At 47.5% G+C, this 26,922-nt stretch overlaps 1 protein-coding gene across 1 annotated transcript in view; it reads left to right on the top strand.

Moving 5' to 3' along the window:
- The first annotated feature begins 3,876 nt into the window (after positions 1 to 3,876).
- Positions 3,877 to 26,922, top strand: part of Adam19 (ADAM metallopeptidase domain 19) — an 85,210-nt gene continuing 62,164 nt past the window's right edge. The window contains exons 1-3 of the mRNA XM_041676656.1: positions 3,877 to 4,072; positions 7,987 to 8,072; positions 11,982 to 12,052. Of these exons, the coding sequence (XP_041532590.1) occupies positions 3,994 to 4,072; positions 7,987 to 8,072; positions 11,982 to 12,052 (236 nt within the window). The 5' untranslated portion in view covers positions 3,877 to 3,993. The remainder of the gene's footprint in view (positions 4,073 to 7,986; positions 8,073 to 11,981; positions 12,053 to 26,922) is intronic.

Below are 26,922 nucleotides of genomic sequence, written 5' to 3'. Positions count from 1 at the left end.
ATGAACTATTAAGGTTCAAACCCTTTTTTAAAGGAACAATTGGTGTGTGTGTGCATGGTGGATGTAGTCGTGTTTGTGGTACTATTATCTTGTTTATCTGTTTACGTATTTTCTGGTGTCTGTATGTCTCTCTGTGTACACCATGTGTAGACCAGAGGAGGGGTTGACAGTCTTCCTCTATTCCTTTAAGACAGGATTTCTCACTGAACTGTGACTGTGCTAGCTGACCAGTGAACTTCAGGGACCTACCTCTCTCCGCACCCCTCCCAACCCCAGCGTTGGGGTCACCAGCATGCAGCTATGCCTGCTTTTGTTTTTTTCTTTTTAAGATTTATTTTTCTTTCTGTGTTTGTGTTTGTGTGAGAAAATGGCAAAAATGTGCAGGTGCCTGTGGATGCCAGAAGAGGGCGTCAGATCCCCTGGAACTGGAGCACAGACAGTGACAAGCCCGTAGATCTCAAAAACTGAACTCTGAAGAGCAGCAGGCTCTTAACTAGCAAGCTGTCTTTCCAGTTCTCGTGCCCAGGGATTTGAACTCAGGTCTTCAAGCAACAGAGTAAGGACTTTTTCCCACTGAGCCTCTTCCCTAGTCCCATATTATACTATTTTTTCTTCAGTTTTTCTGTTTGTTTAAAACGTTTTTCTAATGAAGAATTAAGGGGAAAACTAGGGATGGAGTTCAGCTGGTAGAGGGCTTGCCTACCATACATGAGGTCCTAGGTTTGATCCCCAACACTGAATAAACCCAGCAGTGGTGGTGCACACCTGTAATTATGACACTTTTGAGGTAGAGGGTTGAGGATCAGAAGTTTAACAGAAGTTTAAGACCACGTTTGAGGCCAGCCTGGGCTAATGAGACCCTGTTACAGAATGAAAGAAAAGTTTTTCTTTCTAGGAACACTGTGTGTGTCTCCACACGTCTCGTCTACTCTTTTGTAGTTCTTAATACATTTAGTTTTATTTTCCTAAGCGGCGGCCCTGTGCTCCCAAGCTTGACGGTAACCGTAAACGGAAGCATCTTATTCTGCAAAGGCTGCTGTGCTTTTCTGCTAATCACTTATTTTATGGACCTCAGAAGCCACAGGGAAAGTTCGCCAGGGAAACTCTGAGGTCTGTCTTGTGATTCAAATTCTCCAATTTATGCTGCGTCCAACACGTTGCCTTGGATGTTGCAAAGGGAGAGGAAAAGCCATCTCACGCACACTTGCACACTCTTCCCCACAGTCTTACACACAGTCTTCCCGCACATGTGGTCTGACTTGGTACCAGATTCCTATAAGAACCTGTCTGCTTGGTCAGTTAGTTCTTCATGGCTTCCCACTCTCAATTTTTAATTCTTAAGAAATTACATTTTTAAAATTTCTCTCTCTCTCTCTCTCTCTCTCTCTCTCTCTCTCTCTCTGTGTGTGTGTGTGTGTGTGTGTGTGTGTGAGTGTGTGTGTGCCATCATGAGAATATAGAGGACCACTTGACAGAGTTAGTTTTCTCCTTGTACCAAGTAGGTCCTGGGTATCAAATTCAGGTCATCAGACTTGAGGGTCAGTGCCTTAACCTGTTGCACCATCTTGCCAGGCCCTTCTGCTCTAAGTAACAAGGGTACATGCTCTCTACAGTCAGAAAGTAGAGAGAGGCTGGGGTGAAGATAGTCTTCAAAGGCAGCCCCCCCCCCCCCCCCCCCCCGTGCCTTACTTCCTCTAAGCAGGACTGATCTCCCAATAGCCCACTGGGAAAGATGAAGGCAGGGATGAAGTTAGCATCCCTGTGAAGTATCGCCTCTGGGTGGTGCTAGCAGCTGGGGACCAAGCCTTCCACACACAGGGACCTTTGGTGGGGACAGGAATGTACTTAGCTGTGAGAGAGTCCTAGGTGAAGCAGCCTGATTTCTCCAGGTTGCTTGTTGAAATGCAAGCAAAAGACACCGGGAAGGATTTGTAAAAGGAATCTGAAGTTGCTGATTTGGCCCATTCTCAGCCTATTCATTAGCGGTAAGTAACGAGGAGCACGGTGGAGGGACTTTGAAAGACTGTGGCTGGACAATCCCTCCTTCTTGATTCCTTGAGGAATCAGTCAGTCAGTATAGGAGAAGTTGGGAACTCAGAGGGGATCCTAGGAGTACAGCCGGGGAATGAAGGAAGGCCGTCACTTACCTGCTTCTCCTTGAAGAGATGGGAAGAATGGCCCTAAAGACATTTCAGAGTTGATCAGGGCTTCCACTCCCCCCACAAACCCAGGGCAAGGGGGTTTTAGGAGGCAAGGTCATCTCCTCCTCTTCCTCCACTCACACTGTGGCTCTGGCAGAGAGCTAAGGGGTTGAAGGATGATCCTGTTGTGCCAAGTCACCTAGAGGGCAGATAACCAGTTTGTCCTGGCTAAACTGTTGCACTCCTTGGTACCTGCCATCCCATTTTATTATTATTATTATTTGCTCCCTTTGAAATACTATCATTTTGGAATCTCATACTACGCCAGCTTTCACAGGCTCACAGTGGAGTTTTGCTCAAGGATGAGCCACACCCTTCTCAGACGTCCCAAAGGGAGACGTTGTTCAGATGAGATTTTGGACTGTCAATCCACACCAGTGAGAGGGTGAATGGTTGGTTGGTTTGTTTGTTTTGCATTTTTGTTTTGCATGTGCAAAGCATGATCTTTGGGGAAGGAGAGGACACTGTGTGATGGATTAAGTTGCTCCCCTCCCATGTGTTGGAACCCCAGCCCTGGTGTGACTGCGGGTGGAGATGGTGCTCACAGAGAAAACAACAGGGTTAAATGAGTCCTCCGGGATGGGTTCACACAGAGCATTGGCGTCCTCAGGAGACAAAGACGCCAGAGCTTGCTCTCTGTGCAGACCGAGAAGGGGCCAGGTGAAGACACAGTTGTTTACAAACAAGCAGAAAGGTTATCGGATTCTGACCAGATGACAGCGGGGCTTGAAATTCCAGCTTTCACGACCGTCAAACAATTCTTTTCTGCCTCATACCAGTCGTACCATTGGTTGCCTGGGTGACCCAAGCGCCACTCCCTAAGTCACTATCTGCTATTCCACCGCAGCAGGCTGGGAGAACACACACACGGTTCCTGTCCCCGGCAATGGTTAAGAACTACACTTTTTATCCCCTCACAGTGAACTATCTTTGCAGTTATCCCGCCCACCCACCATTTTCCAGAGTTCCCAACCAGACATCTTTATGGTATCTGGCTCTGGCCAAAGGTTTGGGGGAAAGGAAAAGACAAGTGTGGGCGCCAGACTCAGCTTTTAGCGCCTCCTCTTGAAATTTTACTAAGCAATCTTTTATGGATCACTTCTGGCTATCGCTCTTTCTGTTCAAAGTTCATCAAATAAGGCAGGTTGAATAAGGCTTTGTAACAGTGCAGATGAGGACCCTAACGGCCAGGGACTTAGTTTTTTGCAGGTTTGTTCCCCCTCTCCTTCCTTTAAAAACGGAGATGCTAATACCTACCTGCTCCAGGTGACCAGGCTGATGATCATTGTTAATCTAGAGAGTGTCTCAAGTAGCCCAGGTTGGCCTCGAACTCACAAAGCAAAAGATAACCTTGAACTTTGGATCCTCAGGCTTCTACCCCCTAAGTGCTAGGATTACAGTGGTGCTCCACACTGCTACAATTCTGAAGTGCTGGGACTGGAACCCAGGGCTTCCTCAGTCCTAAACACATTCCTAGTTCACAGTGGACTCATTTGGAACATCCCTTCCCCTGGGTGCCCTTCACCTGAGTCAGGGAGACTGGGGGGGGGGGGGGGAGGTTCACTCGCTCCTCCCACTTCTATCCCTTCAGCCACCCCCGCGTGGCGCCTCCTCCCCTCCTCGATCTCCAGGCTGAGCCCTGAGGGGCTGGGGGCGGAGCGTCTGGGCTGCTGGACTAGGACTGGGAGGCTTTCAGGCCAGCGGTTGCTTGAAAAGCGCTGCAGCGGCTAGGCCCGGGGCAGGCAATGGCAGGGGTCGTGTGATCACAGACAGTGAGAGGGCCATTGCTATCATGCCCGGGCGCGCGGGCGCCGCTCGGTTCTGCTTGCTGACCGCAGCCCTCCAGCTACACTGGCCGCTGGGATGGACAAGTAAGTGGCAGCGCACAGCAGGGTCGTAGGGTGGCTGGGGTGGGTGAGCTGGGGGTCTGGGAGTCGCGCTTGCAGGCCTGGAGCTCCACGACCGCTATCCGCTATCCCTGAGAGCTCTGCCACTCCCTGGGGCGTGAGCGCTGCCGCCACCCCCAAGCCTTGGAGCCCAGGCTTTGTTCTCATGTGGTGAGCCATGGGAGGTCGTGAATCTGTGCTCGCACTGAACAATCCAAAACCAGTGGATCCTCTCTCCATTTCCTTCCCATCTTTCCTACTTTGCTCTTCTCTTTCTCCCTCTCTCTCTTCGCTATTTTGCGCCCGCTGCTCTCAGAGCATCCCCAGAGGAGCACCCAAGCATCCTACACACAATCGGTGGGAGAGCCACTCCCTGGGATCCTGCTGCGGGGCAAATGCATGGCAGTGGGGTAGAAAATCAGTCTTCCAAGAGATTAGAATAGGATGGTTTACTGGATCTCTGTTTGTACACTTTGCATCCCCCGTTGGCTGCGACCCTACTTTAAGACCATCAAAGGGCCACGCACACCCATCATGCAGGTCGTATGCTGAAGTTCACTATCGAGATATGTATAGTACGCCCCACATTAAAGACCTCCTGACTCTGGAAATAAGGGTCCTCTTTCCACCTCATCCAACGCCAGCCTCCTCTTGGCCTCAGTTTCCCCATCTGTGAAGAAAGGGGATGGGCTCTGCACTTCCAGTTTGGAAGCTGGAAAATATCTGTTTTCTCACAACTGTTTTCCCAGACACTCTCCCTCCCGAGCCCCATCCCTCAGAGACTCTCCTAGGATTTTGCGGAAGAGAGGGTCCCGGAGGGGCAATGCCTGGCTTCTGTCATTCTGACCCGGGAGAGCTTAGCTTTAGTGCTGTAGCAGCTGGGGGCTGGGCTGACTCGAGAGGGGTGCTTGCTGTACCAACCATCAGCATTTTCAAACCAAGCTAGCGACACCGGGGTACCGGCTGGGCAGGCTGCATCCCCCAGCTCCCGAGAGAGCCTGACCCAAGGGTCCCCCCCCCCCCCCGTGTGCTTCAGTGCTTCAGTCTACCTTTTTTTCAAAGCTCTTATACCAAAAGGGAAACCGAGGCACAGGAAGGGGAGGTCGTCCTTTTGTTGGAGTTTGATTTTCCTTCTAACATTAAGTATAAAGGGCAAGGAAGTCCCTGGATCCTGAGTTCCAGAGACCACTCAGGCGAGTGGCTGTAGACCTGGGAAGAAATAAAAATCCACGGGTAGTAAAATGACTTATGGTCCCCAAATGAGCAGTTACTATTAATATTTTGCTTTCCCTCTTCTTGTCTTCCTGTGACTACATACAGATGAATTTGGAAACATACCACACACACATTTTAAAAGTACTTCCCAAATCATGACATAGTTTTCCAAAACTATGATTTTAATGACTGTAAGTTCTACCAAGAGACCACAGAAATATAATTTCCCCAAAGTTAAACTCTTGGCTCTCATCCAAATGCAACAGAGGTTTTTTTTTTTTTTCTCCCACTTATGACTTTCTCTATGAGGTGGCAGAGGCGAATGTGTAAAACTGGTTAAAAATCATTAGCAGAACCCTAGAGATAAGGGGATTGATGAGGTGGAGTCCCGTGGCCGAGACAGAATCACGTAATTGTTGCTTATCTCCCACTATCCTGAAGCCACTTGTATCCTTGTCCATCACAGGCCCACAGTTAATAATGTTAGACTTCATCGAGTACAGGCCTTCTGTCAAGAGCAAATAAAGCCAGAGATTCTCCTAGCCAAGTCGCCCGTCCGTTTATTAAACGGCGCTCCAGTTCTGATGCTGGAAAGACAATACGACGTGCGTCCTGCCTTATGTCCAGGTTGTGAGTCTCTCAAACTGTTCCGTGTTTGTTCAGACTTGAGATTACATTCAGTGCTTTTTATGATCCTGAGAGCTTTAGACATTCTCCTAGACGCCACACCGCTCCGTTTGTTTAAGAGTCCAGACTTGTCAGTCACCATCAGGGACTCTGCCTGGCTGGTTCTCCCCTGAACCGTAAGCACCATGCATGGTACGTAGCATAGGGTTGGTAACTCAGAACGTGCCGACTAAATACGTGAATGACTCCATCCCTTCTGATTGGTACCAGTGTAAATGAAACCTGTGAGTTTTCTTTTTAAGGATGTGTTCTGATTGCAAATATATCACATTAGTCATCTGAAAAGAAATTTAATCAATGGTAACCCCACCACTCCTACCACCTTTAAAATTTATTCCCTGAGACAGGATGCTGTGTAGCTCTAGGCGGTCTTGGAGCTCACTATAGCCAAGGAAGGCCTCTTGCTGAGATTACAGATGTGTACCACAATGTCCAGCACAGCCATCTTTTATACTACTCATGTGGTTGATGCGATTGGACTAGAAGGGACAGAACATTGGAGTGTTCCGCTACATCCCTGGGATTCTTTGGATTTACCTTGTTTCAGAGACTTCATTTGCTTAGGAACCAGGAAATGCTTGATCTGTAACTAGGTTGAGGTCTCCCATCCTTCTCTCTCTCTCTCTCTCTCTCTCTCTCTTCCTCCCTCCCTCCCTCCCTTCCTTTCTTCCTTCTTTACTTTGTCTTTCCAAGACAGGTTTCTCTGTGTAACAGTCCTGGCTGTCCTGGAACTCCTCTGTAGTCCAGGCTGGCCTTAAACCCACAGAGCTTCACCTGCCTCTGCCTCCTGAGTGCTGGGTTTAAAGGCGTGTGCCACCCCACCACCCACCCAGCAAGGTTTCCCTTTTTCTTGAAAACGACTCTTCTATGGCTGAAAGGGGCCTCTTTTCTTGGGAACTGGCTGGCTACCTCCAAGGGTGGCGAGGAGAAGAGAGAACTGGTGTGAGAAGGTTTGGAGGAGACTAGGAAATGAAATACAACTGCAAACTTGCAGGGAAGACAGCTAAGGTTAACGATGTGCAACTCAACGCTAATGGTTTGCAGGTGGGGGGCCATGTCACCTTTACCTGTGGCCCTGTCAGACCTCCCAGGGAGGTGACAGTCATCTCTAAAGCTCTGTGGAGGCCAGCGTGAGCTCAACCTTCTGATTATACCCAGAATCTCACCACATCATTACTCTCTAGGATGCTGTCCAAGTGGGAGCCATCGTCACCTCTCACCAGGGCTCCTGTGTGCCTCCAGCCTTGCTGCCTGCCTGCTGCTTCCATTCTGTCCTTACCCCCACCCTCCACTCTCCGCCCAGAGTCATCTTTGCAAAGAAAACTAATACAGATCCTATTGCTCTTGTGTTTTAAGACATCCAGAACCTTCTGAGTCTACTTAAAATAAAAATCCAGACCCTCTTCATGCCTTTGTGTCATTACACCCCCAGCTGGCTTGCTTAGCATGTTTCTTACCAACATCCTTTGATTTACTAAAGTGTCTCCCTTCCTTGCTTGGCATATTTTCCCCGTGTCCTCTGACTTACTAGACTGTTTCCCCTTCCTGCTCGTTCCTTTTCAAGGCCAAGGCCGTTTCTGCACTTGCCACTCTTTGCTCTTCCCCAATTTTTTTTTTTCCACAACTATCTTCCTTTGGCTCCTGAGGTCTCAATTAAACACCATCAGTACTGACCATCCTGTTTAAAACAGGACTCCTGCTAGGTGTCCCTTTATCTGGTGACATCGTCTTATTTTTCCCTAAGGCAGTTACCATCACCTGAGAATGTCTGCTCATTTCCTGTCTCTTGGCAAGGACACAGACCCTGTTTGCTGTCTTTATCACTTTGTCACCAAGGCACAGGAGAGCCCAGCAGGTCTCAGACACTTTCCAGGAAGCAAGGATTGCCTCAGAAGTGGGCTGGAGCAGTACTTGGGTTTCGAGCCATATGCCCTCTACTGAGGGTCTGAGCTGTGGAGGTCTGGAATTCTTAGGGTTATGCTGTCTTGTGTTGGCAGATGGAAGCAAAGAAGGCGGGCCCCAGCCACAGCATGAACTCATAATACCTCAGTGGCGGACTTCAGAAAACCCCAGGAGAGGAAAGGTAAGCCTTCCAAGTAACTCTGATGGAGAAGCCGGAATGACATGGGGCCACCTAGGCATCACCACAGCTTCTGTCCTAACCTTTCTCTGAGCCAGTTTGGGATATCTTAGCAGGGGCTTTCCTTCACTGTATGACAAGTGTGTAGATCATTCCCAAGCCCTTTCAGTTGGGTAGCTGAAAACCCACAGTAATCATGACAAAACTGGGGTTGGAGAGATGACTCAGCAGTTAAAAGCACTTTCTGCTGTTGTAGAGGACTGGGGTTCAGTTTCCAGTACCCACACAGTGGGTCACAACCATCTGTAACTCCAGTTCCAGGAGATCCAAAGGTGTCTGGCCTCTGAAAGGGTACCCGGCATGCACACAGTGCTCAGATAGATGAGCAGGCAAAACACACACACACACACACACACACACACACACACACACACACACAAATCTTTAAAAAATACTGTCACAGATTTAGTGTAAATGTGATTTTGTCACAGATCTTGATGGACATTTTTGTTTTGTTTCGTCTTTTTGTTTTCTGAGGCAGGACCCCCTGGAGCCCAGGCTACCTTCTAACTCACTACATAGCTGAGAATGACCGCCTCCATTTCTCAAATGCTGAGATTACAGGTGCGCGCGCGCCACCTTGCTCAGCGTATTTAATAAGAGGCAAGCTAAGGTGCTCGGATTAGGTCGTATATCTTTAGAAAGCCCTACGGGCTCCTCAGGCCAGGACATTAGCAAGATGCACAGGTGCTATCAAGGCAGTCGGAACATGGCTGCGAACCCTGGGTGTTCTTGCTTCTGGTTCTGAACGCCCGAGTTAGGGGTGACGAGGCAGAGAAGGAAAACCAATGGTTGCGTGACAGTAGTTCAGGACCTTCTGCTTTACGGATGACTTGCACTTCCTCACTTTATAAAATCAGTTTTAATAGGAATAAAGAGGAACAGAGGTTTGGAAAAGTGCTGACTTTCTCTTTCTCAGCAGAGTCTTGCTACACATCCTACTCTGGTCCCCAATTTGAGACTCTCCTCCTTTGCCTTCCCAGTGCAAGGATTACAGGGAAAGACTACCATGCCCGGTTTGAAGGACTGGTTTCTATGATCTCCGAGGGGGTCAAATGGCCTGTAATTTATTGGGCAACAGATAGGAACAAGATTAAAGCTGGGGAAAGAAGTGTCAGGGAAGACTTGGACAATTGTGGCCTTGGAATCTGGAAAGATAAACAGATGAGAAATGCCCAGAATTCCTTAAGTTACTGCGGAGTCACACAGACGAGTCCCCAGTTCACCAGCCTGGGCACAAGAAGGGGACTTACAGAAAAATTTCAGGACAATAAAAGAAGGGAACATTTTACCCTGAAAGCAAAGGGGGAAAAATGTATGAACTCATTCCATCCTAAAGTAGGAAAGGCTGAAAATAGCCTCGGGAGAAGTTAGACAAATTAATAGATGACCATCCTCAGGCAGATTGTTTTATTAAATTTAAAGTTTTGGATATTTTATCCATCACCATTATTGCCAAAGAATGGACATGATACTTTTTATAGAGGCTCCTTTGTTCCCTCCAGATGTTGGATGCTGGGCATCCTCAGGAAAAGCCTGAGAAACAAAGTGGAGGACCAGATCCTGTCTTTGTTCCCAGCCATTGTCTGCCCAGAGCGTGGCTCATTGTATTCTGCAGGGATAGTCAGCCCAGTGCCTGGCACCATAAATATTTGTTGAATGCAGGAGAGAGGGGAGAGAGAGAAGAGAAGAAAGAGTGTGGGTTGATTCACTGATTCTTACTTACATGTGGGTAATTCACTGATTTATTAGTCATTCCTGACATGCTGACTATGTATGGGCTCTGATACAAATGTTTTAGGATGATTCATGCACACAGGATAAGCTTCTCAGATGGCGTGGAGCTGGAGGTCTGTTTAATTTCACCCTATACAGAAAGGATTTTGGGTCCTTCTTTCAGGGAAGTACAAACAGTGGGCACCTTCACATACTTGCCAGGAGGCGTGATGTTGACCCTTCTTTAGGCAGTATTGGCGTTCCAGGAGGAATCCGTCTATAGGAGGGTTGGAAGGGAAGCTTCACAGAAACGCAATTTCATTGTTTTGCTTGAACTGTTCCCTGGAAACAGGGAACATCTGATTTTAAGCCTGTCTGAGCACCCTCCAGGAACAGAAGTATTTTTGGATTACCTACACAAAAATAAGTATGAGCTCTCATGTGGCAGGCTGTGTCTCTGTGTGGGGCACAGGGTATCACTTGCACTGTGCCAGCCTTCGGTTTCTGTGTGGGCTGTCACATGGGTGCCTGCCCCTTGGGTAAGGATTTTCTGGAGCTCTCTTGTCACGTACTCAAATGCCCATTGGGGCTGTGTGTCCTTGATCCTCCCTGTGACTGGGTAGGGCACACCAGAAGTCCCCAGGGCAAAATCACAAACGGGCAGCAATCACAGCAGGCACTGGCCTTGTGCTGAGTCAGTGCCTCAGACATGGAGCCTGGACAGGAGTGAAAGTGCCTGGGCACCCATCTGTCTCCCTGCATCCTGGCTTCCAAACCCTTCTGAAGATGAAGCAACAGGGTGAAGTAGGCATTGCACGAGGTACTTGATCATCAGAGGTCTTGGTGATCTCAAAGTCCAATGCCCAGATCCCAACAGGGAATGAGAGGAGCAGGAATTGAGAAAGGGAATGAGGCTGGGCTGTGGGTGTGGCTCAGTTTGCAGCGTGTTTGCTTGAAGTCCTGGGTTTCATCTCCAACAAATGCACACACCACACATGCACACAAGAGCGCATGCACACACTCGTGCATATAGCACACACATACACAGCAAAATTTCTTTTTAAAAATGCAAGTAGTAAGTCTCATTGGTTCCTTTCAAAGACAGTCTTATATTGCTGAGTTAGTTTACACATTTAAAAACTTTTGGTTCATACTGTCAAATTACTTTTCAGACAGTTGGTTTCAGTGCAAGTTCTCAGGCATAGGATCTGAGAGTGTCCATTGTGATGTACAGTCTTAAATGGTCTTTGTCCTTTTTGATTTTGTTTAGGATATCTTATTTTTTTTAATGTTGTTCTTCTCTTCTTTTTCTTTTCTTTGCATGGGGAGAGGGAGATTTTGCCCATGTAGCCATGATCTTCAACATAGTCTTCATGCTTGCTGGCTATTTGCATGTCTTAGGTGATCTGTACTGGGTGTATGGTGTGTCTGGCCATCAGTAAATTGCTGCTGTTTGTTTAAAATACATTTACTTCTGGACTTATAAAATCCTAATTTGTGATACTCTTTGTTGGCACCTGTGAGATGACTGGAGTTTCCAAATTGAGGACTTACATAAAGTAAAACAAAATATGAAAGAACTCACCCTGTAGAAGGCCCTTCAGTATTTTTTTTAAAGATGATAGCTAATATGATATTGAGAGCTTCTTTTGAACTAGGGACATTCTTTACATTCATTTTCTCATCTGGTCCTTAAGGATCCTTGTAATGTTGGTTACTAACACCTCAGGTGAGGAAAGAGGAGACAGAGAAGTAGGGAGGCTTGGTGACATGTCCAGGTTCACAGGAGCACAGATGTCAGCCTATGCATCAACCCTGGGTCTGACCCTCCAGGTAATTTACTTCTGAGCATCAGGTCTCTCCGTGGGAGCCTTCAGCAGACTGCATATGAACCTGCTCAGCCTTGAACCTCAGTTTGGGTTTCTATCCTTTGTTTCTTAGGGGAAAGCAGATGGGGGAAGATCTGAGTTGTTTGGGGACTGAGGTCACTTCAAGCTTAGGCTGGAAAGGCTAATGACCTTTCCTCGCTGGCTTCCGGAGGATCCCTCTGCTGGCGCAGCATCAGATCTGGTGCTGGGCCCTGGGAGCCTCGGTCCCTGCTTCCAGGAACTGACATCCTTTCATTGTTGTTTTTAGCATCCACTCACAGCGGAGCTCAGGGTCACGGCGGAAGGGCAAGAACTGATCCTGGACCTGGAGAAGAACGAGTAAGTGAACGGCTCCCTTCTTTTGTCACTCACCTTCAACGCCAGTCTGATGCAGGTGTCACAGATGGGAAGGAAGAAGTTTAGTGGCCTGGTCCCCAAGCTCTCCATTCTTGGTCCCTTTGTGGGGCATCGTGCCAAGACACAGCTTTCCCTTGGTCTCTTGGTCGCTGGGAGATTGCTGGGCTGCTTCATATCCTGCCTGGATTTCCTTAGGCTGTGTTTCCGGTGCTTCTTGGAGTTCACTGCAGGCGTGTGTGTGTGTGTGTGTGTGTGTGTGTGTGTGTGTGTGTGTGTGTGTTTAAGGGCGGGAAGGGACTGGAAGCAGCTGCTGTCCTTGCTCCAGCCAGGACAAGGCAGGAAGTGAAGGCGATTAGAGGAAGACTGGGAGAAGCAGCAGGCTGGGCAGGGATTTGGCACCTCTGACCCTGATTCTTTCATCTACCCAAGATTCTGCTGAGAAGTGCATTGCCCAAAGCCTCCTGCCTTCCACGGGTCCAGCTTTTCCCTAACCTCATTCATGCAGGGCGGTGGCCTGGTTCAGAAAAATCTCCACATTGATTTGCCTTCCGGCATAACCGTCTTGATTCATGGATGAGGGGGATGAATGGCCGGCGCTGCCTGGCTGTGTCCATCAATTGATTGCCCTTTCTTCCCTCAGCCCCACTCCACCTGGCCTCCTAGACCGTTCTGTACTTGGCCAGGGACTCCGAGGGCCTTGATAGGTTCCCCCACCAATGGTCCCGCTTTCCTTGTCCACACAGACGCTGGAGATAAGGATGCTTGGCTTGGAGAGCTGCCCGTCCGCTCTTGGCAGCCTCCGAGACACCCTGGAAGCTGATGAGTAATGGAAGTCTTGCTGCCAAGAAAGGGCCAGAGCAAGGCCTTCCCCATCCTAAAGGGTGGGAATGGCTGCTTGGCCTGGGTAGAAAGGGAGAAGAAGGGTTTATTCCAAATTTGGGCTCTTTGGACACTGACAGAAAAGGATCAGGGGAGTCCCCAGTGTGGTGAAAGGGTAACTCACTGGTGCAGAGACAGGGGGCTTTGTGACACTACTCTTGGGGAGAGGCGAGGAAACATCTGCTTACCAGTGGTAGACCAAAGTAAGGATGCTGCCAAAATCCAACTCTGCGAACCAGTAATTTTTACTGAGGTTATGTACAGTAACAGGGGTGAGGGGTTACCTCCAGGCACAGATGTGACTCAAAAGACAGCAGCCTTACCGAGGTCTGCCCAACATGGGTAGCCGCTCATGAGAGCTGGAAGTCTAGAGTTCATTGCATGCTGCTTGCAGGCAGCTCACTCAGATGCTCTGAGCAGCATCCAGATGGCTAGGCGGGGCTGAGCCCTGGGAGGGAGCTAGTCCTTACTACTTATATACAGTTGAGGAGGGAGGGAACCTACCAATTCTGGTCAGTTTCAGGGACTTCCTGGAAGCCTCTAGTCGTTTACTTCTTCAGTTTAATGAACTTCCCAGCAGAATGGGATGTTTTCACCCCCTCTAGAGCAGGGGTTCTCAACCTTCCCAGTGCTGCGATCTTATAATACAGTTCTTCATGTTGGGGTGACCCCAACCATACAATTATTTCATTGCTGCTTCATAACTGTAATTTTGCTACTGTTCAGAATCATCATACAAATATATGACGCGCGGGGTATCCGCGGGGTATCTGATCTGTGACCTCCCCCCCCCAAAATGGGGTCATGACCCACAGGTCGAGAACCACTGCTCTAGCGCAAGCACCCTATGTCTTAAAGAGCTGGGGTTTATTATGGAGGAACTTGCTACATAACACAGGGCTTGCTCTGTCCCCCTCTTCCCTCTGCCTCTGGGACACTGGCTTTCAGTACACCAGGAAGATGAGCATAACCACCATGTTGGGCCCCTGAGCCAAACCGGTGTTCTTCTGGGTTGCCAGAATGTTTCTCTCATTCTTCTCCCTGGGATAGGCCTGGGTTCCTGGAGTGGGAAGTTCCTCCTTGCCCAGGGCTTCTCTTTGAATTTGACGCTGTGATCCTAAAAAAGGCCCAGGGCAGGCTCGCTTATGCTGGGTCTCTCTCAGGGATATGCTTTGGTTCCTTACTACCTCTGCTCCTTGTCACCTGTGTCTGTGTGGTTTACCGTGCATGGAACTTGTTACCCTTAACCTCCCTCCAGCTAGTGGAACTGATGATGTGGTCAGGGGCAGATCCCTAGCCGGATCAGCCAAGCGGGGGATCCTCAGTCCTTGTCCTTTCCTTCTGTGTTGGGACTTCTGCAAAAGATCTCAAGAAGTTAGGCCAGAAAGACATCTTAGAGGCCACGCACGGAATGCTGCAGTCTCCTGCACAGGTACAGAAACCTCAGGCCGGAAAGGGACAGGCGCTTGCCTAAAGTCTCTCAGCAAGTGTGTGAAGTGGCTGAGAGGAAATCGGTTATGTTGATGGCTTGGATCTGAAGTTGTGACATGTGACTCAGGGCCAGCTGCTGAGACGGAGACGAGGGTAGTCACGGCCACCTCGTGGGGCTGGTTGTGAGGGATGGATGCTGTGATCACATGAAATATCGGGTAGGGTGATTTTTTTTTAAACTTTTTTAAATTTGAGTGCGCATGCGTACGGTGTGCATGCGCGCATGCACGCCTAGGCTCAGCGGTCAGGGGATTGATTACTTCAGGTGTCACTCCTCAGGAACGCTGCCTACCTCATTTTCAAACAAGATCTCTCATTGGCCTGGAGTTTACTCCAGTCTGGCTAGCCCAGGGATCTGCCTGTATCTCTAGGATTACTAGGACCCATTTCCATGCCTGGCTTTTAATGTGGTTTCTAGGATTGAGCTCAGGAAAGCAAAACTTTACTGAGCAGGCCCCTGTTGTGGCTTTTAGTACCCTTACTGAAGCGCTGGGGATTTCTCACAGGTGTGCCCTGCTGTATGGGCCTGGCCAGCAACTCCCGGGGAGGCCTGAGGGTTTAGAGACGGTTCCTGGCCCCAGTGAGTTCTGGAGCCTGGAGACCTGACTGGGATGGAAGCAGCAAAGCCAAGGCCTGTGACCTCACCAGGTGTCCCTGGGGAAGGACTTCCTGCTATTTTCATCCAAATGGGGCTTTTTGTTTGTGCACACGTGTTACGGAGCTGACTGGACTCCAACTGCACACAACTTCCTGGTAAGTTTATTTCCCCAAGCCGGCCCATTCAGAGCCGGCCAGCCTAGATTCAAAACAGCTCTGCGGCAAGGAGACGGTTTTGTTTTTTTTTTTTTTTCCTGAGTTTTCAAGTTACTATGTTAACAGTTCTTTCTTGCAGTGGCGTCTAGGGAATCTAGGCCCTGAGCTCAGGAACTTCCCAAGCCCTGTGTTCCTTGACTCTCTTGGTAGAGTCCTTTGCTCTTCCAACCTGTGGTCACCTGTGATGCTCCGTGAACCGTGTAGGTGCTGGGGGATGGAACTGTGGGAAGAAGAGTTCTACCAGCGTAGCGGGAGGGAAAACCAGTGAACAGTTAGTGTACAGTGTATCTGACGGGAAGAACCGTATACAGGAAGCAAAACACTGGGGGCTCAGGAAGAGCAGGGGGTGGGAGGGAGCAGGTGTTGATAAACAGTATTCAGGAATGACCTTGGGGAATTGGAGTGGCGACCTGAAGGAGGGAAACAGGAGCCGGTTTTCAGGAGGGAATAGTCAAGTTCAGAGGTCCCGGAGATGGTGACGATTTCAGCATCCCCCACACGTTGGATGCTTTGGCCTCCCAGGAGCCATGGGCAAGGGCTTCTGGGATGATGGTGAGCAGGAGGATATTGAAATTTGTTTTTCATCACTCCGAGGTGTCTGGCTTTTTCCCCATCAAATCAAAGTCCTGCTGCTAATGCACAGCCCGAAATAGCAATGAGCAGGCCTTTAATGGAATTCACACATGGGGAGATCATTGCCAAGAATGGTGAGGACCGAGGAGCAGGGGGAGGGGCCTGGAGATAGGACGTGGCAGACGGAACTTCAGCAGAGTTAGCAAGAAGCCTGGGCAGCATTTTCTCCACTTCGAAGCAGCTCAGGTTAAGTCGGTGCCCTCCCCGTGACTGGTCACAGCGCCCTTTCTGCGGCACTGGCAAAAAAGAAATGACCCCCGTGAGAAAATGAGCACTTGGCTTCGCGTTGGGTCTTGCGTTCAGATGCTGGCTCTACCACTTAACAACACTTTAAGCCTCGGTCCCTTCACCCAGTCCTGTAATCACCGTCCTGTCTCACAGAGCCACGGGGAGGCTGGGGTGCTGTGGTGGGCATAAAGGACCTAATTCGGTGTCTAGCTTGCATTGCACACTCAGTAAAGGACAGCTGTTATTATTTCTTGCTCCACCGTTTGCCAATGGCACAACTGGAACATGCTCATTGTGAAACACACAGCGGTGCCAAGTCAGTAAAGCGGTGAAGGCCTCCTGCTCACAAGGAGAGCTCACTGCTGCCTGGGGGGGATTTTCTAGACCCTTCCTGTGCCTAGAAGAACATGGATCCTGTCATGTGCAGTCGCAGGGAAGCAGATACACAGACTCCTGGGGTAGCTGGGGGAGAAAAGAAAATTTTAAAAGAGTATTTATTTTGATTGTATGTTCATGGGTGTTTTGCCTGCATGTATGCGTGAGCACCATGTGTATACATGGTATCCTCCTCGGTGGTGTCACATTCCCTGGAAGGGAGTTACAGACAGTTGTGAGCTGCCATGTGGGTGCTAGGATTTGAACCTGGGTCCTCTGGAAGAGCAGCCAGTGCTTTTAACCTCTGAGCCATATTTCCAGCCCTGAGAAAAGAGATTTTACCCTAGAAACAGTTCTTTTTTTACAGTAACATTTTTCTATATACCTGACTGCCATGAAAACTATGCTACTCTGTATCAGGAAAGCATTGTGATATTATTTACAATATCTAATATTTACTTATCTAAACTAAAATATCTAATATTTACACGCTGCATAATTTGGGAACGTTGCATAGTTGTTGGGAGGCAGTCACTTGTGACACACACAGCCACTCAGGGGGATGCTGTGGAGTTGGCGGACACACCTGCCCGCCCTCCGCAGCCTCAGCTTTCTCTTGTATAAAATGGGATTTTTGTCTGAGTCGGGCTTCAAGAGTCTTCTTGTATTACCTATTTAAAGGGCACTGTGTATGTGGAAACAGGAAGTTCCTGCTTCAGGAGGTCCCCCTGCCCCCCACAGAGGGCAGCAGGATGTTGAGAAGCCTTGCCTCAAACCGTGTCCTTGAAGTTGGGGTGAACTGTTAGCTTAGGACTCACCGGTTCAAGCAGCAGAAAGAGCAGGAGGGCAATTACAGGGTAGAAATTACAGGCTACTGTTCACAGCCTGTAATTTGGTGGCATGCATCCATAATATTTTTCTCTGTGACTTACCCCCTGTTCAAAGACAGCCATTAACCCAGGGACTGTGTTTGGCAAACCTTACGAGCTACACAATTAGATGGACTCTTAGGAAACACACTTCTCTAGGGAGCTGTGCGCCCTCTTCCCTCTTGGTTGCTTTTTCTAAGAGAGGGTCCACTGACCTGTTCACCCCAAGACCGAGTGAGCCCGGGGGCAAAATCACTGTATGACAAGGTCACCTTCAAGAAGAGCAAGTACTTAACTCAGTTCCTTGAGTGCTGGCCTAATGTGCTTGAGGCCCCGAATTCCATTTCTAGCAGGATATAGATTGACCGTGCCAAAGGTGAAGGAGGGCCGGTCAGCAGTTCAAGGTCGTCCTTGACTACACCAAGTTTGAGGCTCTCTGAGCTAAAGGAGGACCCTGTCTCAAAAACAAACAAAAGAAGCAAGGTGCCAGCCCATCCTTGACCTTACCTCCACTAGTTCCCTGAGTATACTTGAGTGTACTTTAGAACTCTTCTTGAGTATACCCTCCCACCTTGAGTTCAAACCATAGGGACACTTAGATTTGGTCTCAAGAAGGGAGTGGCAGTTGGGCAGTGGTGGCATAGGCCTTTAATACCAGCACTTGGGAGGCATGGATCTCTGAGAGTTTGAGGCCAGCCTCGTCTACAGAGCTAGTTCCAGGATAGCCAGTGCTACCTAGTAAAAGCCTGTTGCAAAAAAAACCAACACAACACAGCAACAACAATGAACAAAGAGCGACGTCCTTTGATCCCAAGGGTACAAGGCTCATCAAAAACAACAGATATTTGTCTTATTCTGTGCTGTCATTATTAATGGAGAACTTGGGCACTTAGAGCTTTGGGAGTTTAAATACCCTTAAATACTCCCATAGCTTTGCATGGGTGAGAGTTTTAATTTAGGGGCCTTATTATCCATTGTGACTTTTGACAGTACGTTTTCTTCACAGTTCAGATATCATAGGGAAGGAGATTAACTTTGTTTCTGCCACCTAGAAAATGAAGTCACTCGGCATTGTTCTGTTTTCCTGTTTCTTTTCTTCCTTCCTTCCTTTCTATTTTTTTTTTTTTTAAAGGCTGGGTCTTCCTCGATAACCAGGATGTCACCAAACTCATGGCAATCCTCTGGCCTCTGCTTCCTGAGAAATGATATTGCAAGCGTGAGCCACCGCCACGCCAGCCAACAGCCATTCATTACCAGTTTTCTCATTGTCTTCCTTTCCCCCCGCTCTGGTTGGATGATATAAAGAAACAGGAGTGGGCAATCATCAGGCAGAGGGCTTTCGTCAACAGACAACTCTCTCATTCCCACACTTTTCTTACATGGAGTTCTCCTAGAAATATTGAGCTAATTCAAACAAGAGCCAAGCATAGTGCTCCTGCCAGCGTGCTCCATTCCAGTGTCTTCTCACACCAGGGACAGTCTTTGAATCTGACACAGGGTAAAGGACACCTCTCTTTGGCCCTCTCTGATCAGAAATTTCATTGGTTATTCGGAAAATTCAATCCTGGGTCAATGAGACGCTGGGAAAGGTTTAGCCGGTGTCCCAGTGCCCTTAGCATAGCGGGCTTTGCCGAGTTGCATTTAAATGAATTGCAGACATATGGATTACATTTCTCTTAAAATACACATGGCCCAAGAAATTAAAGGATCTCCCACTTTAACCAAGTATTTGGCAGATCTCAAGTAGTCAAAATGTTTTTGCAAAGCCTGCATGCAGCTGGGCTCCCGGTTCCCTGCAGTTAATCCTGCGAGACTTGGTGCCAAGGAAGCAGCTGGATGGATGGGTGGGGAGGACAGAATTTGACGAGAGCTGCCTGTGGGTATCTGAGAATTTTTGCAGACATTTTTTTGAGGGTGGGAAATACGAAGAATAGAACCAGTCAGACTCCATCCAAGAAAATGAATGTGTGAGTGCATAAGAATTCTGAGTGCTGGGTTAGGTGCCTTGCCCTGGAACGACCTGGAAGTTCTGGGATGTAGTTTCCCACTGCAGCTCGCAAACAGATTTGTTTCGCTTTACAGTTCCAATGTTGTGCTGAACAAGTGGAGAATGTCTGATAGAATGTCTGTGCACGTCAGAGTCTCAACTACACTGTGCACAAGCCGGCTGTGTAATCGTCACGGACTTGAGGCGTATGTCTCTTTCAAGTTCGTGTATTGAAATCCTAACCCCTTAAGGTGAGGTGTTAGGTAGGCGCTAGGTAGGCATGGTTTTGTGAGGTGATTGAGCCAGACAATCTCTGCGTTCATAACTTGGGTCAGGTGGCCTTCTAAGGGTCCCCAGGGAGTTAGAATGCTTGTGTGTGTGTTGCTGGGAATTGAACTAGGAGTCTTTCATGCCAGGCGCGCGCTCTCTCTCTCTCTCTCTCTCTCTCTCTCTCTCTCTCTCTCTCTGTGTGTGTGTGTGTGTGTGTGTGTGCACTACTAGGAATTGAACTTAGAGTCTCACATGCCAGACTAGTTTTCAGCTACTGAGCTGTGCCTTCAGTCTTCTTTTTTACTATTTATTTTGAGAAAGGATTTTGTACTAAGTTGTCCAGAATGTCCTTCATTGACTGATGCTCCTACATCAGCCTCTACCTGGGCATCCATGCCTGTGTCTACCACTTCCTCCTAGCACATACTTTCTGAGAATCCTGATGATGCAAGGCATTGCCAGTGAGAAACTGACAAGAACAAAACATCTTGAGAAAGCCGTGTGGTTGTTGCTTATCGGTCTTGCCTAAGTTCCGTGACAACCTCTCTGACGGCCTCTCTGCTGGAGAATAGAGGGATGAAGATCACTAGGAGTAATCACCAGTGTTGCAGATGCCTGCATAAGAGGCCCCATCTGCAGCCTTTACATAGCTGCTCAATGCCACCACCTCAGTCACTGTATGAATATAGGGACCTGTGTTAGTCTGTTTGCAGAAGGGGTTCCTGAAATAGTCTAATTTTTTCAAGGTCACCTAGGTGAGAGGCAAAGAGATAGATGTGAGCCTGTCTGTCTATCAGTAAGTCTGTGGGTCTTCCTACCTGCCTGCCCACCTGCCTGCCCACCTGCCTGCCTGTCTCTCTTCCTCTTTGTGTGTAGAGATACATGTTTGTGCACATTCACGTGGTGAGTGTAGAATCCATAGGTCAGTCACGGGTGTCGTTCCTCTGGGCATCTTGGTTTGTTTGTTTTGTTTTGTTTTTCTGAGGCAAGGCCTATGTTCTGCAGCTCACCAAGTAGGCCAGGCTGGCCAGAGAGCCCCAGGATTCCACCTGCCTCTACTTCCCCAGCACTGGGATTGCAAACTTGTGCCCCTGCCCCCATGTGTGGCTGTTCAAAACATGGTTTCTGAGGACTGAACTCAGGTCTTTTTGCTTGTCCAGCAAACTCTTGACTGGTTAAACTGTCCCCTGTACCCTATGATCCAAACCTCTTAACCAAGGAATTATTTTGTCTTTCCTGGCTTGGTATGCTTTGAACTCTTCTTGGTGAATATGAACACACCACTTCTACCGTGTCTTTCCACTTTCTTTCTAGGTCAGTTACTGTTCCATTGCCGTGATGAAACACCATGACAGAGGCAACTTTTAAAAAGAGGCATTTAAAGCCAGGCAGTCTCGAAAAACCAGAGAGAGACAGAGAGAGACAGAGAGAGAAAGTGACAGAGAGAGAGGAGAGAGATTGATTTAATTGGGAGCTTGCTTACGGCTTCCAAGAGTTAGTCCATAATCATCATGGCTGGCATTGACTTGGCAGCTGGGCAGGTAATGTGTTGGAGCAGTAGATGACAACTCTTATCTGATCCCCAGGCAGCTAGCAGAGACAGTGAGCCAGGGCAACACAGGGTCTGGTGAGGGCGTTTGAAACCTCAATGCCCACCCCAGGGACACACTCCAACAAGACCACATTTTCTAAGCCTTCCCCAATAATTCTGCTAACTGGGGATCAAACATTCAAATATGTGAGACTGTGGAGACGACTCCCATTCCAAACACCATGCCTTCTGTCTTCTCAAACCTTGATTAGAATTAGACTGCCAGTGTAAGGGACTGGGGGTAATACAGACTGGCATGGGCCAGAGCCTGGCTCCTTCTTGTCTCTGTAGGTGTGTGATAGCTGGTGTCACCTTGACTGAGTCTAGAATGGCCTAAGAGACAGGACTCTGAGCCTGCCTATGGGGGTTATCTAGATTGTGGTGGAAGGGCCCACCCACCATGGGTGGCACCATTCCCTATGAACTGTGTTAGTAAAGGAAGAGCTAAGTGGTGACATGCATTCATTGTCCTTGGTTTTCTTGTGATGGGGACGATTTCTTTTGTCTCCAGTTTCTTTTCTTTTTTCTTTTTTTTTTTTGGTTTTTTCGAGACAGGGTTTCTCTGTGGTTTTGGAGCCTGTCCTGGAACTAGCTCTTGTAGACCAGGCTGGTCTCGAACTCAGAGATCCGCCTGCCTCTGCCTCCGAGTGCTGGGATTAAAGGCGTGCGCCACCACCACACGGCCTCCAGTTTATTTTCTTAAATGTGATGGCTGCAAACTCCCCGTGCCTTGATTTCTCTACCATGATGGATGCACCCTTTGTACTGTGAGCTAGAATAAAATCTTTTCTCCTTCCAGTTGCTTTTCTAAGGGTATTTTTGTCATAGTAACAAGAAGAGACATTAAGACAAGGTGTAAGCTTTACCAAGTCTTGTAACCTTGCGAGTCTCACTTTCCTTATCCATAGCATGGAGCTAATAGCGGTGGCTACGCATAGAATTCAGAAACATGATGGCCCCTAAGGAACTCTCAGAGCCTAGCTGCTGTGAGAGGGCAATAAATAGCCGCTATTGTTTGTATTTTGCAGGGTCAGAAAAACAGTGCAGAATGATGTAAGAGGGAGTTCCCCAGAGTTGATTCCTCAATGTAACAAGAGTTGACCTTAAAACCCGCTGCCCCCGGGAGGAAACTCACTTCTGCTCTCCCGCCATGCCCAGTTTGACCTAACTATATCTCAAACATGCAATGCAACAGTTGTGTCCTGTGTAGGCCCAACTGTACCTTTCTCTGGGCCTGTAGGATCAGTCTGGAGGACCTCACGGTGAGGCCTGAACCTACCTGATAAGGCGGCTGGTATTGGTTTTCCAGTTCCGGCTCTGTCTCTTCCTTGGGCCCTCAGCCAGGACTGCCTGCATAGCCAGGAAGGATGTGCACCTCGTCTTTTGTCTCCAGCTTATTTCTTCTGGCTGCCCTTCATTGGGAGCCAGAGAAAACTGAATGGAAGGAAGCTGTCAACTGCCCGGTGGCCTCACATGGACCCTTGCAGAGCTCAGGGAAACTGGGGACTTGGGAGAAGTTGGAGGCTGTTCTGGACTCTGGGGGTCCCTTTATCACCAGGCTATCAACCTTAAGAGAACAACAAACAGCCCAGGGTCTGAGCACTTACCGTGAACTTCGTGTTTGACATAGATTTGTTTAACTCTGTGTATTTACCCAAATGGAGTCCTACTGGGCTCTTGAGTTTATGACCTATATTATTTCACTTGGAAATACAACATGGGGATTATCAAAACAATTGATGTTGTTTTTAGGCCAAAGCTATATAACTATTAAAGTTTTGGGGTTTTTTAAAAATGAGATCATACTTAAAGTATGATTTCGTACTTTAAAGTTATTTGTTGTGCTGGCTAGTTTGTGTGTCAACTTAGTAAAAACTAGAGTTACGGGAAGGGGGAAGCTTAACTGAAAAATTACCTCCATCAGATTGGCCTGTGGAGCATTTTATTGATTAATAATTGATGTGAGAGGACCCAGCCCTCTATGGGCAGCGCCATCCCTGATAGGCAGTCCTGGGTTGTATCAGAAAGCAAACTGAGCAAGCCATGAAGAACGAGCCAGTGAGCACATTCCACTAGGTTCTATGTTGCCGTTCCTGTCTCTAGGTTCCTGTCTGAAGTTCATTCCTTGACTTCCCTTCGTAGGTACTCTAGGTGGAAGCTGAAATTAACCCTTTCCTCCCGGGTTGCTTTTGTTTATGGTCTTGATCACAGCAGTTAGGTAGCAAACCAAGACATATGTCATCAGGAGTTTTCCACATTAACCCATTTGTAGTGGTGTGTGTGTGTATGCATGAGCATGTGTGTTCTATAATTGGTATGTGTTGTGTGTGTAGTAGTGCAGGTATATGTATGGGTGTATGAATCCATGTATATAAATTAGAAGGCCCAAGCAGGATGTTGGGTGCTATCTTCTGTCTTACACTTTATAGAATGTTAGGGTTTCTATTGCTGTGAAGAGACACCATGACCATGGCAATTCTTATAAAGGAAAACATTTAATTGGGGTGGCTTATATTTTCAGAGTCCATTATCATCATGGTGGGACATGGTGGCATATAGGTAGACATTGTTGCTAGAGAAGGAGCTAAGGGTTTTATATCTTGATCTGCAGGGAACAGGAAGTGAACTGTGACATTGGGAATTGCTTGAACATAGGACACCTCAAAGTTCCCGCCCCCACAGTGACTCACTTCCTCTAAGAAGCCTACACTTTCTCCAACAAAGTCATACCTTCAAATTGTGCCATTCCCTTTGGGGGGCATTTTCTATCAGACATAGCATCTTTCTTTTGTTTCTAAACTAGAAGGATTTGGGGTGTTATCTTTTATTATCTTCCTAGGGTCTCTGACTGCACTTCCAAGCTTGCTGTTCAGGCTAGGCTGGCTGGTCAGGAAGTTCTTTCTCTTTTCTACCTACAATGTTGGGTTTGCAGGCATACATATCACTGCTAGGCTTTCTGCATGGGTGCTGGGGATTTGAACTCAGGTCCTCATGTTTGCAGTTAGCCAGTGATGTAACCCACTAACTACCTACCCAGCCCTATTTTATTCTTTTTAATAAAGACATAGGATTCCATAGTGATTATGGTGGATCAAAACTTTGTTTTTCTATTAAGGAAGAATCAAATCTCTGATTTCTTGTTACTACAAATAATGCTACAGTAATAGGCATGTGAAGACTTTAAGTATTTGGTAGATGTTTCTATAGGATTGATAACTATCAACAGTTTTTTAAGATCACGTGGTAGTTATGTTTAAATTTTCTCTGAAAATTTGATAAATCATACTTTTCCCTCCATTGCTATCTCTCCGAGGGCTGTAGCATTTCACTTGTGTATGGTCGAGTGTGAGAGTATATTAGGAATATGTTTTCATATGCACTTATGATCATTTAAAATGTTTTTATGATATATTGACCAAATATATCACAGTGACCTTGTCTTTTAATTGAATATTAGTTTTTGAGAGTTTACTCATTTATTTTTATTTTATTTGCATGTGACCGTTGACCTGAATTCATGTCTGAATACCATGTGTATGTAGTGCCCAGAGAGCCCAGAAGAAGGGCACTAGGTTTCTTGGGACTGGTTTTAAGCTACTGTGTGGGTGCTGGGAATTGAACATGGGTCCTCTGAAAGAGCAATTAGTGATAGTAATCACCAAGTTATTTTTCTAGTTCCTCACAATGAACTTTTAACAGTTCTTAAACTGAAAAATGATCAAGTTCACAAAAATAATTCAGTAAGTCCTCAAATACCTGCCTGTTTTAATTGCTTTTTTTAATGTCATGATGAAATAACTGGGAAGAAGCAAGTTGAACGTGGGTTTATTCTGGCTCTCAGTCTGCGAGGATACAGTCATCCATGGTAGGACATCATGAAGTGAGCATGAGGTGGTTACATTTGGGTCTGTAGCCAGGAAGCAGAGAGAAATGAACGCTGGTTGATGCTCAGCTTTGTTCCTCCTCCTTGTCTTCCTCCTCTTATCCTCGTCCTCCTCCTCTTCCCTTTTCTTCTGCCTCCTCTTTCCTTTTTATTCAGTTCAGGACCCCAGCCCATCTTCTTCCTTTTTCTCCCCCTCTTTATTCCGTATGGAACCTCAGTTCCTTCCTTAGTTAAACATTCCTGGAAACTTCTAGATTTGCCCAGAAGGTTATCTCCTCAACAATTCCCATTCCTGTCAAGTCCAACAATCATCAGGATCCAGATTTAGCAATACCCAAGATGTCTGGGTTAATTTCATCTCCTCTTAGCAGTGGGCATTCAGGCTGTGCCTGCCTTTTCTTCTTAAGGTTGTATCATCAGTGCTGGGATGGGTAGTTCACTCGTACTCTTTGGAGGGTGCTTCCCTGACAGGTAAGACCCAAGTCAAGGGAGCTTACAAGTAACACATGTGTGCATGAAGGCTAATAACCTTTAGCCTCTCTACATATTTACATCCTTTCTTCAAACATTCCCACCCATGGTAGTTTCTGAAACGCAGGCTCATCTACCTTCATTTTCAAATAGCATCACACCATACCTACTGTATGTAGCCACTGAAAGCAACTAGTTTGGTGTTTTTTATTTAGGCAACTTCTACCATAATCTAACCTTAGGGACATTTCCGTCACTCCAGGAAGAACCAGTGAGCAGTGTTGCAGAGTGCATTGAGTTGTTATCTGCCCACATCCTTACGTTGGAGCCTGGGTTCCCGGTTACTTGCAGTAATCTTATTTGGAAGTTGAGTCATAGATGTATTTTGTCAAGATGAATAGGGTGGACTCCTCAGGCCAAGTGGCCAGATTTCTTGGAGGAAGGGGAGTCAGGACACAGACATGCTCATGAAAAAATGTTATGCAAAGAACTGAGTACTGGTGCCATAAGGAAAAACCAGGATGGGAATGGCTCCCCCCACCCCCTTAATGGTAACAGCTATTAGAGGGAACATGGGCCTTCGAACCCCAGACTATGATAATAAACTTCTGGTTTTTGAGCCACTTAATTTGTGATGCTTCGCTGAGTTAGTCCTTCCTGCCGCTTTCCATGTAAGTCTATAAGTCACAGACCTCAACCTGCTCTTTCTAGATTTGCCTAATCTGGGTGATTCATATCAGATTATTAGAAAATAGGTCCTTCTCTTCCTCTCTCTTTCCCCTGCTCCTCTGGCCTGCTCTCCTCCTTCCTTTTTTCTTCCTCCCTTTCCCCCCTCTATCTATTCCCACCCATCCCTCCAACACAGTTTCTCATGCAGCCTGGGCTGGGCTCACTATGTAGCCAAAGCTAACCATGAACTCTGGATCTTCCTTGCCGCCACCTCCCAAGTGCTAGAACTACAAGGATGTACCATCCCATCTAGCCTCTGTGCTCTTTTCTCACTGGGTCTTACACTTAGCTTAATGTTTTTGAGGTTTATACATGGTGTGGCATGTTTTAGTGTTTTTAAAATTGCTATACATATATTACATCATACACACACACATATGCACACACACCACCTTATAAGGAATGACCCATTTATCTCTCAGTTAATTACATTTCCTCTTTGAGCCTTGGCTAACTTTCTGCTCTTTGATGACCCTTGATTTCAGGGACTCATGATTGAGTACCTCTGTATGTAGTCCTATGCTAGGGACTATGAGGGACGTGAACAGATATCTTTGTTCTCGGGGGACAATAACAAAGCAGAGTTGAGTAAAATGTTGAAAAAGCAAGAGGAGAGAGAGCACTCTGTCTGTG

The sequence above is a fragment of the Microtus oregoni genome, unplaced genomic scaffold (genome assembly GCF_018167655.1).
Source record: "Microtus oregoni isolate MIOR12 unplaced genomic scaffold, Mior012 000027F_ref0000203, whole genome shotgun sequence".
NCBI lineage: Eukaryota > Metazoa > Chordata > Mammalia > Rodentia > Cricetidae > Microtus > Microtus oregoni.
The sequence above is the reverse complement of the archived record's forward strand: the minus strand, read 5'-3'. Positions and strand labels throughout refer to the sequence as shown.